This window comes from Mytilus californianus, unplaced genomic scaffold (genome assembly GCF_021869535.1).
Source record: "Mytilus californianus isolate M0D057914Y unplaced genomic scaffold, xbMytCali1.0.p SCAF_9, whole genome shotgun sequence".
Lineage (NCBI taxonomy): Eukaryota > Metazoa > Mollusca > Bivalvia > Mytilida > Mytilidae > Mytilus > Mytilus californianus.
In genome coordinates, this window is record NW_026262745.1 from 69,815,032 (window position 1) to 69,835,062 (window position 20,031).

At 31.7% G+C, this 20,031-nt stretch overlaps 1 protein-coding gene and 1 long non-coding RNA gene across 9 annotated transcripts in view; one reads left to right on the top strand and one right to left on the bottom strand.

Moving 5' to 3' along the window:
• LOC127715157 (uncharacterized) overlaps nucleotides 1-20,031 on the top strand; it is a 112,972-nt gene that overhangs the window by 27,821 nt on the left and 65,120 nt on the right. For all 8 annotated transcript variants that reach the window (XM_052221182.1, XM_052221176.1, XM_052221178.1 and 5 more), the window contains exon 3: nucleotides 15,448-15,567. In XM_052221182.1, coding sequence (XP_052077142.1) covers nucleotides 15,448-15,567 — 120 coding nt within the window. The remainder of the gene's footprint in view (nucleotides 1-15,447; nucleotides 15,568-20,031) is intronic.
• The window catches only part of LOC127715199 (uncharacterized), a 507,760-nt gene that overhangs the window by 3,268 nt on the left and 484,461 nt on the right, over nucleotides 1-20,031 (bottom strand). The gene's annotated exons all lie outside the window — the stretch shown is intronic.

Below are 20,031 nucleotides of genomic sequence, written 5' to 3' on the forward strand. Positions count from 1 at the left end.
TGAAGCACCTGAGACATCATTTTTGTGAATAAAACACAGCACATGCATGTGTAAGTTATTATCGTCAAATTTAAGACTGTTCATAAATTGGTCCTTTATCTTGATTAAGTTTTCTAATTCCTAACATGTATACAAAGATGTCTTTTGTTGATTTTTTTTAAGGTCATTGGGTTGCTTTCTTCTTGACATTTCCCGTTTTGTTCAAATACTATATACCTGTCTTTCACATCAGGAAGAAGGGATAGATCTTGTGATATTTCCAAATATAATGTAAATAATGAAAGGAAGCTTAAAGATTAACTGTAGTGTGAGTTTTGGGTTCGAAATTATATAACTTTAAAGAATTTTTAATTTAGAAATAAGGAGATGTGGTCATATGATTGCTAATGAGACAACGTAACCTGCCAAAGACCAAAGAACAAGGATGTGAACAACATGGTTAATTGTATGACCTTCGACAATGAACAAAGCGTGTACCATATAGTAAGCTATAAAAGGCCTTGGCATGACTAAATGTGAAAAAATTCAAAAGAGTAAAAAAAGCCAACTGCCTAATTTATACCATAACAATAAATAAAACACAATTATGGCCGTCAGCTACCAACATCAATGAGTTTTTTGGAAGTCATTCAGACATTTTTAATGGCAAAATAAGCAGGGTTGAGATACATATAGAATTAGAAGATTGGTAAATTATATGTAAGGTTGGTTTAGATAAATACAGAATTAGAAGGTTGATAAATTATAGGTAATTTATTTGGCCATGTTGATTGCCCATTTACAGATTGTAAGCTCAAGGTAAATACATACCTGTGTATGTCAATTTCGCACTTTCATGATATAATGACGAAATATACAACTACTAATAGTGATAAAGTCTTGATGGAAAAGTGTCTTTATTATAAAAACCTTCATTATCTATCTTATGGACTTTACTTTGGGTTTAATAAATAAATATCCTTTTAATAAAAAATATGGCGTGATGCATCATGGGATCTCTTTGAAAGTTTAATTTTATTTGCGGTACAAAATATATTTGATGGACTTCCGTTACGGTTTCCAGGATGGGATGATCAAGAGATAAAACTAATAATTTCATCTATTAATCTACTAAAAGTACATGATAAAAAAATAATTAAAATAGCTATTCCCTGATGTAGAGAATTTTAATACCTAAATATAATTTTCTGCATCAAAAAGCATGTTAAGTACAATTGAAAAACGTTTATGATGTGTTTGATTATGTTGTTTTTTTGTGGGTGAAATAAAAATGAAAGTATAGCAGTAAATTTTTTTTAACAATAATGATATTTGAAATGGGTAATAAAGCGTAAAGGAATATATGTGTTAATAAATGATAGTGTAAGTTTTAGTTTTTTACTGGATATTTTTTTTTTTATCATCTCGATGAATTTTGTAATTTGGGGAAATTGTTGTTGGTGGTGATTCAAGGGGTCTTTTGAAAGTCTTTATTCAATTTAATCTGACCTTTTAAGACTCAGGAGATTCTAAGAAGGTGACATTTTGTATAGACACTATTGTTTGTTGAAGACCATGTTGACCTATAGATGTCACCTAGACTTTTATGTGTCTGGGTCAATGTCTAATCCCACTAAAACATCTGTTTTTTTCAGATTTTTCCAAATGTTTATTTCGTCTTAAGGAAAGCTCTGAAGTTGTAGATACCGGAAGAAGGCATTCATTTTTTGTCGAGCCTGCGACTTTTGTCGCAGAAAGCTCGACATAGGGATAGCGATCCGGCGGCGGCGGCGGCGGCGGCGGCGGCGTTAGCTAACTTCTTAAAAGCTTTATATTTTAGAAGATGGAAGACCTGGATGCTTCATACTTTGTATATGGATGCCTCATGTTACGAAGTTTCCGTCAGTCACATGTCCAATGTCCTTGACCTCATTTTCATGGTTCAGTGATTACTTGAAAAAAAAGTTCAGATTTTTTGTAATGTTAAATTCTCTCTTATTATAAGTAATAGGATAACTATATTTGGTATGTGCGTACCTTGCAAGGTCCTCATGCCCGTCAGACAGTTTTCACTTGACCTCGACCTCATTTCATGGATCAGTGAACAAGGTTAAGTTTTCGTGGTCAAGTCCATATCTCAGATACTATAAGCAATAGGTCTAGTATATTCGGTGTATGGAAGGACTGTAAGGTGTACATGTCCAACTGGCAGGTGTCATCTGACCTTGACCTCATTTTCATGGTTCAGTGGTTATAGTTAAGTTTTTGTGTTTTGGTCTGTTTTTCTTATACTGTATGCAATAGGTCTACTATATTTGGTGTATGGAATGATTGTAAGGTGTACATGTCTAGCTGGCAGGTGTCATCTGACCTTGACCTCATTTTCGTGGTTCAGTGGTCAAAGTTAAGTTTTTGAATTTTGGTCTTTCTTTCTAATACTGCATGCAATAGGTCAGCTATATTTGGTGTATGGAATGATTGTAAGGTGTACATGTCTAGCTGGCAGGTGTCATCTTACCTTGACCTCATTTTCATGGTTCAGTGGTCAAAGTTAAGTTTTTGAGTTTTGGTCTTTTTTTCTAATACTATATGCAATAGTTCAACTATATTTGGTGTATGGAAATATTTTATGATCTATATGTCAGTCACGCAGGTTTTATTTGACCTTGACCTCATTTTCAAGGTTCATTGCTCAGTGTTAAGTTTTTGTGTTTTCGTCTGTTTTTCTTAAACTATAAGCAATAGGTCAACTATATTTGTTGTATGGAAGAATTGTTAGCTGTACATGCCTGCCTAGCATGGTTCATCTGACCTTGACCTCATTTTCATGGTTCATTGGTCAATGTTTAGTTTACTTGGTTAATGTTAAGTTTATGTGACAGTTGTAATAAAGCTTTATATTTAGGACTATCAACATAATATCAATGATTAGTAAAGAAGGCGAGACATTTCAGCGTGTGCACTCTTGTTAAGTCTTAAGTTTTACCCTTGTCCATCTGCACATCCCGAAATTGGTTTCAGTTCTCTAACTTCAGTTTGTCTCAACCGTTCTAGAGTTATGCCCCTTTACAAATGGAAAAATTGCTGAATTTTTCGTTTTCGTTCTCTAACTAAAGTTTGCTTCAACCAAATGTTACGAAACTTTTACAAAATGCTAATTACCACAAAACTCAGATCAAGTATGAATTTGGGTAGTGTCACTTTTACCGTTCTTGAGTTATGTCGCTTAATAATGTTATATGCAAGCATGGCATCATCTGTGTCCCCATTTATTGTTTTTTTCTTTTATATGTTAAAGGCCTTAAAGTTAATTATATATGTATTGGAAGCACCATCTGAGTATAAGTAAATCTGTAGTATGAAGTCTTAATTAATGACAGTTCTTAGAAGAATGCCTTGTCAACCAGCTGCGCTCCAACTTTCAGTTCTGTGTTAAAAACCTGGACTGACAGATCAGCTTATCTTTCTTTCATAATCACTATTTTATTATAAGTCTTATTATGACAGGACAAAACTCACTAAGGATAGAGCTATTTCTCCATTTTGTTTTCCCCTATGGCGTAGTAAGTGTTGTAAACATCGATATAACTTACAATTGTTTAGGACACTAAGTTTACAGGGTTGGTGACCCAGATTAGTTGACCAGAGCTGATCATTTCAATTTTCCCACAGTATACAGATGAAAGAAAAGAATTAAAATAGGTTTTTAATTATCTAGAAGGTATACTTTGATTTGGATTCGTAGACTAGAAACAAAAATAGGTTTTAAATTATCTACTAAGTATACTTTGATTTGGATTCGTAGACTAGAAACAAAAAATTGTTAAATTGTTTTTATAAATCGTGAAATAAGAATGGACAGATTTTCACAAGGGAATGTAAACACTTTGACCAGGCTGTGATAGCAGGTAACTGAAGATACCTTGATGTCAAATAAAATAAATTTTATTTATCTAAACAAATTTACCGATCTTACGATAGACAGCGGTATTTCTTTTCCGTGACAGTCACAATAGAACGAATAAGTAAGTTTATGCCAAGGTAAATACAAAAGACCCACTGTCGGGTAAAAAGACCTCCATACAGGAATGACAATTATACATTCTTTGGACCACATGTTTAAACAATGATTTATGGTTAAGTTTGTTTTTACCATTTTTGTTTTGATTTAGTTGAAATCTATTTAACTTTTTTGTGCATTTTATTTAATTTTTATAGTCTTCCATGTCTAAAATCCATTTATATGTATGTAAGTAAAAATTTATGAGATTTGAAAATGCGGTTAGATTGTCATTATAAAAAACAGCACTGCACTATTTTTCTTTCTTCAAAAAAATAAATGAATTCTAGATTGATATGTTTATATTATATTTTTAATCCCAATGCCCACGATCTAGATAGTAATAATATTTGTGGTAAAATTCATTCAGGAAAATTCCAGATCTAAAGTACAAATCAGATCGTATCCATATCTAATTCATATATAATGGAATACGCAATTATAAGGAGTGAAAAATGTCGGTCTTTCAGAATTTAATACAGGGGCCTAGTATATAAAATAAATATTTGTTTAAATTTTCTTTTGAAATCGTCCAGCTATAGAATATGTAAATAATGTAGTTGTCATTCTTAAGAATATTAAATCTGTTATACAAATCGAAGTATATAAAGAGGTCACTGTATTACTTTTGAATTACAGAAAATTTTCCATGATTCAAGTTTTTCTCAGGATTCTTGCTTCCAGCTTGTTGTTTTTTGGCTCATCTGGCCGAAAATAACACATTGTGTTTGTTTGTTGTGGGTAATGTATTCCCTATCCTAAACTTCTCCTTTACAAATATACATACCAAAGATGTGAGTTAGTGTATCGTAAATTTCCTTATATAAGGCACTAGTTTTTACCTCTGTGTTGTCCCAGGACAGATTTTGCCTTATTATCATATAAGGGTGGGCCTCATATTGTTTGTATTTTTTCAGACTTTCAGGATAATTTAGCATGGCGGAAAAAAAAACACAGGATTTTTGGTGGATATTGTCAAAAACATGAGCCTTCTATTGACACCATTTTGAGACCAGCTGGTGTAATTTATTTCTGATCCTTAACTTCTCCTTCAGAAATTACAAACAGAATTGTGGGATATACATTAACAAAGACATAAATAACCACATGACACTCAGAGGGTAACATGCAGACTGGTGTCAATACAATATGTCAAACTGTAATGACACTAGAGGGTAATATGCAGACTGGTGTCAATACAATATGTCAAACTGTAATGACACTAGAAGGTAATATGCAGACTGGTGTCAATACAATATGTCAAACTGTAATGACACTAGAGGGTAAGATGCAGACTGGTGTCAATACAATATGTCAAAACTGTAATGACACTAGAGGGTAAGATGCAGACTGGTGTCAATACAATATGTCAAACTGTATTGACACTATAGGGTAATATGCAGGCTGGTGTCAATACAATATGTCAAACTGTAATGACACTAGAGGGTAACATGGATACTGGTGTCAATACAATATGTCAAACTTAATGGTCTTTAAACTTACATTGTGAAAACTGGTACATTAAACAGAAATTGTCAAAAAACAGGCAATCAGGAGGCTGTTGTTCAGTGGTTGTCGTTTGTTGGTGTGGTTCATAGGTGTTCCTCGTTTTTTATATAGGTTTAAGACTGTTGGTTTTCCTGTTTGAATTGTTTTACACTAGTCATTTTGTGGCCCTTTATAGCTTGCTGTTCGGTGTAAGCCAAGGCTCTGTGTGGAAGGCCGTACTTTGACCTATAATTGTTAACTTTTTATATATTGTGACTTGGATGGAGAGTTGTCTCATTGGCACTCATACCACATCTTCTCATTTATATTGAAACGTAAATTATGAAAACTGGTAGTAGACATTAAACAGAAACTGTCACAAATCTGGCATCAACACCAAGTTCTCCAAATTCTCCAAATGTACAAAATTATATCAAAATATGACATAAAAGGATGGAAGACGACCACAGACATTAGGTTCACCTGGCTTAGACAGACACAGGAATATGTGACAGAATTAAACTGTTTTGTTTTAGATACCAACCCTAATCTCTTATTAATCTTGACCAGCCGACTCCCAATTTAGAACTGATATCTAATAGATCAACTGGCATTGAAAATTTCTCTTGTATAACTGTTAGTTTCTGTAATAACATTAACATTTGTTCATAATGCATTATTTAGACATAAATAACATTTTAAAATGTTCTTTAAGGAATATGCACTCAAATGACAATAGAAGAATACATAGATTTGTGTCACTGAAATTTAACTGGAGACAGTTTTAAAAATGTATGTTTCAAGTTTTGACAGATACAGTTTTAAGATAAGTTTTTGAAAGAGATTAGATCAATTAAATTAAATCGCTTCATATGCATATGTGCAATTAAAAAATCATTGAGGAAAGGTTTAATCAAATTTTTTGAAAATCAACTTTTAGGAGACTTTTAAATAGTAATCAAAGATAACATAGTTTGAGTTTTGTTTGTGAAATTTTACTTTGACATAGTTTTAAGAAGTATATTTCAAGTTTCAACAGATACTAAGGTTTCAAGATTGTTTAAATGGAGACTAAAAGACTTAATTTTAAATCTCTGCTACTGTGTTAGTGTAAATTTGTATTGGGGAAAGGCTAAATTAAACCATTTGAAAGTAAACTCTTTGGCTTATCTTTAAGATTTTGTTTTGTAAGTATTTATAATAAAAATTAATCCTTTTTCAAAAGAAAGGTGTACTTAATTGAATTTTTACCTGCATGGTAAATATTTTACCTACAGTACTGAAAATATCAAGAATGACTATGATTTAATTATTTGAATTAAGAAATTTAAATTAAATGAATATCTTTCAAGTTTAGATCGTTATCTATGGATGTAAATCACAGACTTTTACTTGATCGTTATCATAATCAATTTTTAATAGACAATTATTAATAATTGGATCTAATTATTGAGATGAACAGATTGATATGATCTCGTCCCATGATAGCATTCAAATTTCTTTAGCATTTATATCATAAATTTTATTTATTGTTCAGATTAGGATTAAAAATCTATCAACCGGTACCAGTTATTTCCGGTTTCGTGATCTTGTCACTTAAAGTTAATTAAAAAATCTATTAATACTCAATTGTATCTGTTTGTTGATTTGATCAGACAATGATTGTCACTGAATTATTTAAACTGAAAAATTTTGTGACACTGGAGTTATCTCCCATGGATTAGAATTGGAACTAGAATGGGAGATAACTCTGGCTGACTTGAACAGCTGAATTTAGGTGCAAAATTGCATTTTGGTATTACAAAATCAATACTGGCACAATGACATTACTGAAGAAAACACAACAAGATAAAATACAAATAAAGAAATGGATAAAATAAAATAATATGATAATTAAAACTTGTATTAACTTAATGAACAATTAAAATAATGCATGTTAATTTATGGTTTTCACAGTGTTACTTAGTCAAAAGGTTAAGAGGTAACAAATAAAGTTGAAAGCCCTCAAAAATTGGTCAATATGCAATATTATTATTATGAAATCCACAAAAAGCATTTCTACATGTCAAAGTTTTTCAGTGCAAAATCTCCCTACAGAAAACATAAGAATCAGGCAGATATTTACAGAATTGCTCAGTAGCAATTTCAAAATTTTGTGTGGATTTGAAATAACCGTCTTTATATCTTAGACAGCAGAAAAGGGGAGGGAGTCTTATGTTTTGAAATCATTTGAAATTAAGAAATGTATCTCTGTCATGCAAAGCTCTTTTTACTTATTTGCCTTGATTTTGCTATTCACTTTGGTCCTTATTGTTTATATCTCTTCAAAAGTTGTTTTAGGTGTTGGATTTTTTTAAATATTTTTGCATGGAGTTTCACCGAACAAACATAAATCAAACATAAACAAAAATGAGCATCTGGTGCATTAAAATTTGTGACAGTATTATGTTTAGGGTCGTAAAGAAAACCTTAATTACAGTTCATTCTATTACAACAGCTACCATATTCACTCTGGCTTCCTCCACCAATAAAAAGTGACTGCCACGTAATAGCACAATTGTGTTGAAAGTGGCTTTAAACACCAATCAATCCATCAATCAATCAAAATGGGGTCAGTGAAGCAGTTTCAAGGACAATCAATTTCCAATTACTACAGTAACTGATATCTATACATTTATACTTCAATCTTTCCATAACATACTGAAAATAATAGTCAAATTCTGAAAACACAGAAATACTCATAACTGACCTGTCATCCTTATGATGATAGTTTGATTATTGATTGCTTAAGGCCCAGTGGCAAATATTACATATATATTTAGGACAATTGTTTAGGATAAGCTTATTTTCTTGTACTTAGAAAATTTTAAAAATGGAAAAATTGCTGAATTTTTTCGTTTCTTTTCTCTAACTTAAGTTTGCCTCAGCCAAATGTTATGAGACTTATACACAATACTTATTACCAGAAAACTCAAATCAAGTACAAATTTGGGTAGTGTCACTTTTACTGTTCTTCAGTTATGTCCCTTTATAACTTTATATGATAATGCAAGCGGGGGCATTATCTGTGTCCCATGGACACATTCCCCATTTATTTGTTTTATGAAATAGGTCGTTTTGAGAGCAGGCCTGGGGTAATGGTAATTATTTGTAATTGTAATGCATTGTAATGTTACACATTTTTTTGAGAGACAGATGACTTTACACATTGCTGCCATCTCCCATACTTGATTATTTCAAATTCTCTGTTTACAAAATTGGAAAATCTGCTTTTACTAAAGAAATAGGTACTTCTGATTTCTATGCCCCACCTAAGATAGGCGAGGGGCATTATGTTTTTTGGTCTGTGTGTCCGTCCTTTCGTCTGTCCGTCTGTCCCGCTTCAGGTTAAAGTTTTTGGTCAAGGTAGTTTTTGATGAAGTTGAAGTCCAATCAACTTGAAACTTAGTACACATGTTCCCTATGATATGATCTTTCTAATTTTAATGCCAAATTAGAGTTTTTACCCCAATTTCACGGTCCACTGAACATAGAAAATGATAGTGCAAGTGGGCATCCATGTACTATTGATTGTATTGAGGGATTGTGCCTGATGAAGACATAATCTTTCAATCAGTTTAATTGAGGTCTGGAGCTGGCATGTCAGTAACTGCTAGTAGTCTGTTGTTATTTATGTATTATTGTCATTTTGTTTATTTTCTTTTGTTTCCTATTCTGACATCGGACTCAGACTTCTCTTAAACTGAGTTTTACTGTGCGTTCTGTTGTACGTTTGTTTTTTCTACATTGGCTAGAGGTATAGGGGCAGGGTTGAGATCTCAAAAAACATGTTTAACCCCGCCGCATTTTTGCGCCTGAGTGTCCCAAGTCAGGAGCCTCTGGCTTTTGTTAGTCTTGTATCCTTTTTAATTTTAGTTTCTTGTGTATAATTTGGAGTTTAGTATGACGTCCATTATCACTGAACTAGTATACATATTTGTTTAGGGGCCAGCTGAAAGACGCCTCTGGGTGCGGGAGTTTCTCGCTGCATTGAAGACCCATTGGTGGCCTTCGGCTGTTGTCTGCTCTATGGTCGGGTCACAATGTTGTCTCTTTGACACATTCCCCATTTCCATTCTCAATTTTACTATGGACACATTCTTGTTCAAAAATAAATTGTGGGTAGTATTCCACTGTTCAGTAATAGTATGTCTAGTCATTCCTAATTTCCTTTGCACTATATTTTGGAAATGATAAGTAATGGAATTCTTTTACATTCTGGAAGATTTCCTCATCTTCTAAATGGATTCATATTAATATCTCTTGCCATTTTTATTCTTAAATAAGAAACTTATCCTGTAATTTAATACTTTCTTTCATTAATAAAATTTGTCAATGCCATAAAAAATCTGTAAAATTAGATTCACTTAGCAAAAATGATTTACCCCTTTGTTTACTAGTGCAGTTTTCTGTTTAAATTTAGACAATCAAGAAATATTGGTTTCAATAATTACAAGTATCTCTCTCACAGCCGAGAGTCTTAAGACATACAGACTTCTCGTAATCAGTTTATAGACGATGACTTCCACACTGGATTATATATAATGGGGAATACTAACTCTCGGAGATCCCCAGGGTGGGGCTGTCTCTCTAGGGACAGACGGAAGGCACATCCCAAGGTTGACAGGTCAGTTATGAAATTTTTCGTTTTTTTTTTCTCAGAATTTTGCTTTATTCTTTTCTATTGAGTTATTGAATGATTGAAGATGTATAAATGTACAGATAGCAGTTAATTGGAAATTGATCTTGCTTGAAACTGCTTAAGTGATGTAAATAGAAATTTTTCAGGTTTATTAATTATTTAGACAAACTCTAAGGAGATGTTTTAAAAGTTGTAATTGAAAAATATAGTTTAAGATATTAATCATATAGAGTTGATGTAAAATATAAGTTTGGAATGTGCCAATTGTTCTTGTTAATTTTTTTTTTTTATGAAACACAATCTGATCTTAAAAATATTTTGGAAAAAAAAAATAAATGTAATCATGTTGATAACAAAAATTTAAAGAAATTTACATATTTTTAATACAAAGAATAGGTTTGTTATATTATGTAAAACTTAACTTTTTTTGGCTTTTAAAACAATAAGAGATTAACAGAACCATTATTCATCGGATCATTATAGAAAAGAAAATCTAAAGATAATATTGAATACTGGTTCTGTTGATTTCTTATAGTTTTAAAAACCAAAAATAAAGTTACATAAATGCAATGGGTGCAGTAAAATAAGATTTGACCCAAAACTGAAGAGCCAAAGCAATTCATTTTATGGTCAACATAGCAAGTTGAGTTGGTTAATTCATTGTAGGTTAAATCACATACATGTAAAACATCAATTGACTAATATTTGTAATATTTGATTAAAATTTTTGTAACAATTCACATTATAATTGAACTCTACTGATAGTGAAACCCATCATATTCTCTAAGACAGAAGTCCACAATCAATTTTATTGATAAATGGAGGCAAATGTAAAATGGTGAATGCTGTTGATGGATTTGGGTACCAATTTTTCTAAGGATTGTGGAAAAATTTTATTTCTTCATCTACAAAAACTGTGATCACTAGCCTGTCTGAACTCTGGTTTGTGAATTTGAACCCTGTTCATGACAACGACTCCAATCTTTATTGACGAGGATTACCAGTCTTGTTACTAAAGGTCTCCGGGTACTCTCAGCTTCATCCACTTACAAAAACTTGCAGCCCTGACATAGCAAAGGTCGCTGAAAATGGCATTAAACATCCCAATAAACAAAGAATCTTTTCATGCATTCAAAAGCATTTGATACTGAAATAATACAAAGTTATACATGTTAGTTTTGAATTATTATATGAATATTATCTTTAAATACAGATGTAGAACGATATTAAACTAGAAAACCTGTTGGTATAATAAAATACATATTTTATATGTCATTGAAGTATACAGTTCAGAGTAAAATTATGCAAAAAATAAAATTTCTAGCATATGAAAGTAATAAAATTCTCGTTATTTCAATATATTTATGATTTCAGGTAACCGACTTGAAAGATTAAATATTGTTTATGCATAGCACTAATTAGTGTCTTACATAACTCTTAGACTTCTTCTCTTCCTTAAAGCTTTTTTTTTAGAAATCCTTTGTAAAAGAGAATTACGATAATTTTTAGAATGCTTTTATGGATTATAGCAGTTGTTTTTATAAGTAACAGACAAGAGAGAATGATTTCTAATTGAATACAAGAATCAAGTGTATATGCACTCCTTAAAAATTTTGTCTAAACATTGTAATTTTTTTTAGGCTTACAGCCCGTTACAGGTCTAAGTTTTAAAGGAAGAAGTCAGGGTATATAGACAAAAGTTATTCTGCCAGAAAAAACATTGTTCCATATACACAAACCTTTCACTGTCCATTTAAATGCATTTTACAAGGCTATGATTTTTTTCTAGTTCATTTAGAAATATGATTCCACAGGAAATTTGTTATAATTGTCCATCTTGCATGATTTAGAAGTTTTTTTGTTTTTTTTTTTTACTAAAAATAGTTCCTTTATTAGTATACTAGACCCTTTAAAATCTAAACAATTCAAAGTTCAAACAAGACTTTTTAAATTTTTATAGTCACAGTAGTACATTGCAGCTTCAGTTCCCTAAATTCTAAAGATATGAATGTATCTAACATTTTGGAATTAGGTTCATAGAAATGTATTAAATAAACATCCTTTTAAAAGTTTTACTATATATATGTTGTTTTTTGTCGCGCCTGCAACTTCTGTCGCAGAAAGCTCGACATAGGGATACTGATCCGGCGCCCGCTGCAGCATTAACTGACTACTTAAAAGCTATATATTTTAGAAAGTGGAAGACCTGGATGCTTCATACTTTGTATATAGATGCCTTATGTTATAAAGTTTCTATCTGTCATATGTCCATTGTCCTTAACCTTATTTTCATGGTTCAGTGACTACTTAAAAAAAAGTTAAGATTTTTCGTAATGTTAATTTCTCTCTTATTATGAGTAATAGGATAACTATATTTAGTATGTGCGTACCTTGCAAGGTCCTCATGCCTGTCAGACAGTTTTCATCTGACCTCAACCTCATTTCATGGATCAGTGAACAAGGTTAATTTATTCATGGTCAAGTCCATATCTCAGATACTATTAGCAATAGGTCTATTATATTTGGTGTATGGAATGATTGTAAGGTGTACATGTCCAACTGGCAGGTGTCATCTGACCTTGACCTCATTTTCATAATTCATTGGTCAATGTTAAGTTTTCCTGGTTAAGTTGGTTTCTGAGAAACTTTAAGCAATAGGTCAATTATATTTGGTATATGGAATGATTGAAAGGTGTACATGTATTTCCGGTTTGGTTTATCTGACCTTGACCTCATTTTCTTGGATCATGTTAAGTTTATTTGATACTTGTAGTAAAGTTTTATATTTAAGACTATCAACATAAAATCAATGGTCAGTAAAGCAGGCGAGACATTTCAGCGTGTGCACTCTTGTTTTATACAAGTTCATTTAAAACTTTAACAAACATTGAACTTGAGTGAAGAAGTTTGAACAATATTGAATTTCTTTAAAATCAATTTTCTTCCTTCGGTCAAGTAACTTGGACACAATCATGAAGCTACATGTACATTTGACAGTTTCTGTCAAATTCTCTGTAATATTAGATTGTCAGCGGTCACTACATTTGTATTGGGATCAAGATCAATAGCTTGATCTCTGTCATCCTTGAGGTCCATCATCGGCCATCTAATATCATTAGTTTGATTATAGAGATATCCTCCTACAGAAGCATTAAATGACTTCCTATTATTGGACAGATTTATTTTGGTGTGGCGCTTTTTATTTGCATTTACAGACATATACATATGATTGTAAGATATACGTAGACTTGGAAGATCAAATCTATTTTTAAGATTGAAAGATATGAGATGAATAAATTCTAATTTAAATTTTGAGAGTTTAAGATTTAAGAGTTATCTTTTCAAAAAAAGCTGACTGACACTAGATAACAGTTTAATACTTTTATATAATAAGTATAATTAAGCAGACGTCACTTCAAATGCTAGATCTTGGATGTATTTTTAACCCTTGTTGTATCAAATTTGTAGAAAAGACTTGAACATACGAATAAAAGGATATGTGGTGTATATATCGATGAGACAGCTACCCAAAAAGACATCTAACAGTCAATATTAGTGATTTCAGTAGGGTATCCCTTATTGGTTACAAGGCTACATTTAAAATGTTGCCTCAGGTCACCATGTCACACATTTGAATAAAGCAGTTTTGAACATCTGTAAAGGTCACAGGTCCTTTTAAATGAGACATGAGGTCGCAAGTTCATCCATCAAATCCTCAAGGTTGCCAGTCGGATTTGACCATGTTGGAGTTTTCAATATGTCAAACTGTAGACCATACTGAGGTTTGGAATAAATTTTCACAGACACTATCAATGTTCAGCCATCAACAATAAATTCCCCAAATGTCAAAAAACATTAAGAGATAACAAAGATATTTTACGATGTATTCCAATGATTGCTTTCCTTCTTGGAGGGGTGCATTTTATTTATATACCATTTATAATTGCATCAGAGTTTTACAGCTAGTATATGCAGTATCATATTTTTGTTAAAATGCAACATGAAATTGCCAATATTAAATTATATTGAAATAAAACTGACAGAAATTGATACATGTAGATTTGCTTTCACGATCAATTTATGTCTTAGATTTTTCTGACAGATTCTATTAAAATATTACCAAATGATGTATTTTCTAATCACTAAAAGGTTTATTTTTGTAAAGAGTTCAATTTCATAAAATTTGTCTGTTAAAAAAATTTGATTTGGAAAAACTGAAAGAAGTATTTTCATTTGATATGAAAAAAAAGGTTGAGTAAAACTGTATATTATTGAAACGATGACTCACAGAGAAGGTGAACCACCTAAGAAAGGAATAACAATTCACAATCACTTCAAGTTAAAAATCAGTGTCCATATATACAAGCTATTTCTTTTTATGCCCCATCTTTGATCGAAGGGGGCATTATCATTACTGTTTTCTGGTCTGTATATGTGTTCATCAGTGTCCATTTATCCATTCATGATCATCTGTTCTACAAAACAAGGAATAATTTGAATCTGGAATGAGTTTTAATTCTGGAAAATTGATGAGAAATGTATCATAAAAACTAATCCAACTAAATAGGGGGGTTAGTTAGTTCATACTGAAATATCAGTGAAAGTAAGATTAACCTTATCCATAACGTGCATCATAACCCTATTTAGTTGGGTTAGTTTTCATCCTACATTTCTCATCAATTTTCCGGAATTCAAAATTATTCCAGATTCACATAATTCCTTGTTTTACCCTTTTGGTCATAGGGTAGTAACTAGTTTATCATGATGTTGTGGTCACAACCTAAAACTTAAGACACAAGTTTATTATGATGTTAACTGTTAAAAAGAAATTCCCAAAACACCTACAACAAATTTATAGTACTGGTAGGCACAGTTTGGTGATTCTTGGTTCAACTAGTAATTCTCCTATTTTGTTTCTTCATGTACTGTGGATTAAATATTATTAGTATGATATTAATTTTTGTGGATTTCATAGGTAAAGGAGAACCACGAATTTGAATGATCAACGATGTATAATTTGCTAATTTGGCTTGTATGCAGACTTTGGCAATACCACGAAATTAAGTTTCCATGAAAATAAATTTTTTCTCAATCCATAAAAATTGATAACCACTAAAATAAATGAATCAACACTGTATTTCAATTTACTGTCAAGTTATGGACAAGTTATTATTATCCTTAAGTGAGATACCATTCTTATGACTTCTAAATTAATGTTTTATTTATTTTCTATTTTTAGTCATATAGGGAAAACCTCCTCGTGGGTACCTCCTACAGAGAGCTGGGACCCTGGTAGTTTGGGACTACCTCATGGGTGGGAATGTGCTGTGGACAAGAATAACAAACCATACTTCATCAAGTAAGTATTCTATATAGAATCTGCAGTACACACAAGATGGTTCAGTTCAAAATCTGTGATGTTGGTGATTTTTTGTTGATAGATATATGAAGATGTGGTATGAGTGCCAATGAGACAACTCTCCATCCAAGTCAAAATATATAAAAGTAAACCATTATAGGTCAAAGTACGGTCTTCAACACGGAGCCTTGGCTCACACTGAAACAGTAAGCTATAAAGGGCCCCAAAAATTACTAGTGTAAAATCATTCAAACAGGAAAACCAACGGTCTAATATATATAAAAAACGAGAAACGAGAAACACTTATGAACCACATCAGCAAACGACAACTACTGAACATCAGATTCCTGACTTAGGACAGTGTGCAAACAAATGAGCCTGCTACAGAAGTCTCAGAAAGCGAGACATAAGGATAGTGATCCGGTGGTGGCTGTGGCTTGAACTAACTACTTAAAACTTTAATATTTCGGAAGGAAGAAGACCTGGATGCTTCATACTTTGTATATAGATGCCTTATATTATGAAGTTTTCATCTGTCATATGTCCTGGATCATTGCCCTTGATCTCATTTTCATGGTTCAGTGACTACTTGAAAAAAAAGTTAAGAAAGTGAGTTTTTGTAATGTTAATTTTTTCTCTTATTATGAGTAAAAGGATAACTATATTTGGTATGTGCGTACCTTGCAAGGTCCTCAGACCTGTCAGACAGTTAATTTGACCTTGACCATGACCTTATTTTATGGATCAATGAACAAAGTTAAGTTTTTGTGGTCAAATCCATACCTAAGATACTACACACTATATTTGGTGTATGGAATGATTGTAAGGTGTACATGTCTGTCTGGCAGGGTTCATATGACCTTTTCCTTATTTTCATGGTTCATTGGTAATTGTTAAGATTTTGTGGTTTGATCTGTTTCTCAGGTACTATTAGCAATAGGACCACTATATTTCATGTATGGAATTATTGTAAGGTGTAAATGACTATATGTCTGTCTGACATAGTTCATCAGACTGTGACCTCATTTTCATAGAATATTGACAAGGTTAAGTTTATGTGATACTTGTATTAAAACCTTCATATTACAGACTTTCAACATGAAATCAATGATAAGTAAAACAGGCGACATTTCAGCGTGCGCACTCTTGTTGTGATTTTGTCCCCATTCTTGCTTTTTTGCAAGTATCAGTCATTTATATACAAAAAGGTTGTGTCATTTTGTTTGTAAGCAATTTTAAGGATATGTCATTTTGTTGACATAAGCAAGGAATTCGAAATGTCTATTTAATGAACCTGTAATATTGTATTAATATCTGATAAAAACAATGTATAAAGTGTGAAACAATTTCCTTACTTTTATTCTAGACCATTTAGCTGCACCTTCTTGTTGGGAACTTTTAAATTTGTAATAGATCTTATAGTCAGATAAAATAGCCACTCACCAAAAACTCCATTGTTAATGATATAATTTCTCAAGCCAAACATCATGGTTTATAGAAGATGCTGTCATTGCATCCTAATTGAATTTCCACAACTATATGTTAACATAATTGATAGTCCATTTCAAGTAATTTATAATGAAAGTAAGATACAATTTCCCTGTAGGAAAATTCCATCTTTATTGGAATTAACTTAGCTATGTTTTTTTCATGCTAATAGATCGTTAAGTGTCGTGCAATTGTATATAAAAAAGGTTTTGTTTTAAAGTAATCCATTTTGTTTTATTGTCTCTTTTTTCTTTTGCTGAATAGTATTCTTACTGTTACAGATGATTTTTATGCCCTGCCGTCACCGGAGAGGGCATTGAGTGTTGGGCTTGTCCGTCTGTATGTACGTTCAGAAATTGGTTTCCCTTCTCTAACTTTAGTTTGCCTCAACCAAATGTTATGAAACTTATACACAATGCTTATTACCACCAAACTCAGATCAAGTACAAATTTGGGTAGCTTCATTTATACCATTCTTGTGTTATGCCCCTTTATAACATTATATGCAAGTGGTGGAAATCATCTGTGTTCCATGGACACAATTTCTCCATTTATTTTGTATTTACTTCTTCATAAATGACATTATTTTTATTATGTATAGTTTTCACGGGTTAATAAGACTATATCTGACAGCTTGTAGTTAGGTTAATCATTAAGATCGAATTAATGCTAATTTGCTTTATTGAATTAATTGACAGCAGTTGGAAATGAAATAAAAAAATTAATGTGTAATTCATATTCAACCAAATTCAAATCACTGGCATCTTGACAAATTAATTGCATAGAATGCACTAGGAATTAATAAACAGGGGAGATAAGCCAATAACTAACTACCGGTATATTCAATAGAAAATATATCTATAGATACAAAACCTGAAAAAATAAAATGCTGCATATATTGTTTCTAGTATTTATAACTCTGACTTGGGACCAGTGGAAGATCAAATAACGTACTTCATTCAGATTTTTTTTCTAAAGGTCTATTCAGAATTTTTGTGAATCGTCTCATTTTTAAAAAGATAACAACTAGCTAGCTGTCTGTTAATGAGTAAATTTTGATGAATATCTAGAGAGCTAGACAATTTTTTACTGACTTGATCCTGCCAACTATTCAAAATACTCTGTCAAAAAGAAGTCTACTTACTACAGGGCAATTAACAACCTTGATTTCCCATTAGGGTCTCACACGCTCAACAAAAGGAAATCAAATATTTTTTTATTTGTCACTGGCAATTTCTGACAAAGGCAAAAAGGTACATTATGTGTATCTGTTGGTGCCATAAGATACATTTGGTTGGCACATCTTAGAGAAATTTTTGCCCTGTTATGTTCAGATTTTTTATTGCTGATTATATTAGGGATAGTTACGCTAATTAGGTTAGAGAAATTTTTTATTTTTAATCTGGCCTTACGTATGATAATCATGAACAACAATGCGGAAAAATCATAAAATCATCAGGAAAGATCTGAACTATTCCAGCGTAAATATTTACCAATAACACAAGGAATTTCATTAAACTAAACTAATTCTGTTGACAACATCAAAAAACTAATAAAACAAGATAAAAACAGCAGAGCAAAGCAAGATTAATTGTTTTTTAGGAAGAATTGCAGTGTTTTTTTGTTGTTCCCAGGAAGGGATGAACTCAGTTTTCTGTTTTCCATAAGCTGCTTATGGAAATAACATTCAGCACTTACAACAAAAATAGATTAAATCATTTCCTTGCTTCATCCAGAAATGGATAAATACATTTTTACTTGATATTCCAAAGCTGCTTATAGAAATTTCATTCTGTTTTGAGAATAGCTATAGATTCTATCAGATATTTGTTTATTCAGAGAACACAATAACAGATTTCGGTGGAAAATTTTCATACAGCATGAACTTTACATGTGCTTACTGCTGAGTACTAAATTGAACCAACACAAGTTAGCTGTTTACATAGTTTGAAGTAGGCAAGAATTAAATCATAAACAAAAACAACAGTTTTAATTAACCCTTGAAATTAAATGTCTTTTAAAATTAGTTTTTGAAGTTTTGTGCAATCAAATTCTGTTTTCTAACTAAGCAGTTGCGAGATACGATTTCAATCGTCTTATGCATTTTTCTAGTTCAGTTTCTGTACCGGTAAATGGAATGTCTCGTTCTTTAAGTACATTTGGTCAAGTTTCTGTATTCGTTTCCTTGTCCATTTGCATGTTCTTTGACATTAAGTTTTTCAAATGTTCCTGAAATTTTTCCAATGTTATTTTGTGTGCGTTTTCAGTCTTCTGTCTTCTGAACTTTTGGAGTTTTCTTCGCAAATTTATCAGCAATATCACCTTGTTGGTTTTTGTAGTGTCGTTTAAGTTTCATCTCTATACATTTATATTTCTGTTTAGCTAAATTTAGTCTTATTCTGTTGTCATTAGAATGGTTTGCATTCAAATTATTTAATGCCGATTTGTATTGTCTATAAAGATTCTTACAATCTTCTGAAATCCACGTTTATTTTTATCAAGAGCTATAAAGAAATTGTGAGGTACTGTAGATCTATAGATTTTTGCAAAGTTCTGATTATTGTGAAAATTGCAATAACTAGGATAGGTTTTGCAAAGGATGAGGATTTAAAGAGCAATGACTAGTTTGCACTCCAGGCATTGCCATAAATCTTATGCATGAGACTCGTTGCTATAAGAAAGGTTAAAAACTTTCATCTAATACTATTAATACAGGAAATTCACCATGTCTGAGACAGCTAGGCTCCTTTATAAACACATACAAAAGCCTGTCATAAATCTCTAAGGATTTATTGCTATATAATGCATAGAAATCTTGCTTCAAATGTAGTAAAACATATATGATGTTTATGAAGTTGTTATTTAGAGACATTTATATTAATTTGCAGTAAGAAATCTTTAAGCATGAATAAGAAGATTAATTAAGAAAGTCAGCCATTTTGATTTGATGAAACACAAACGTTCTAGAAAAACCAA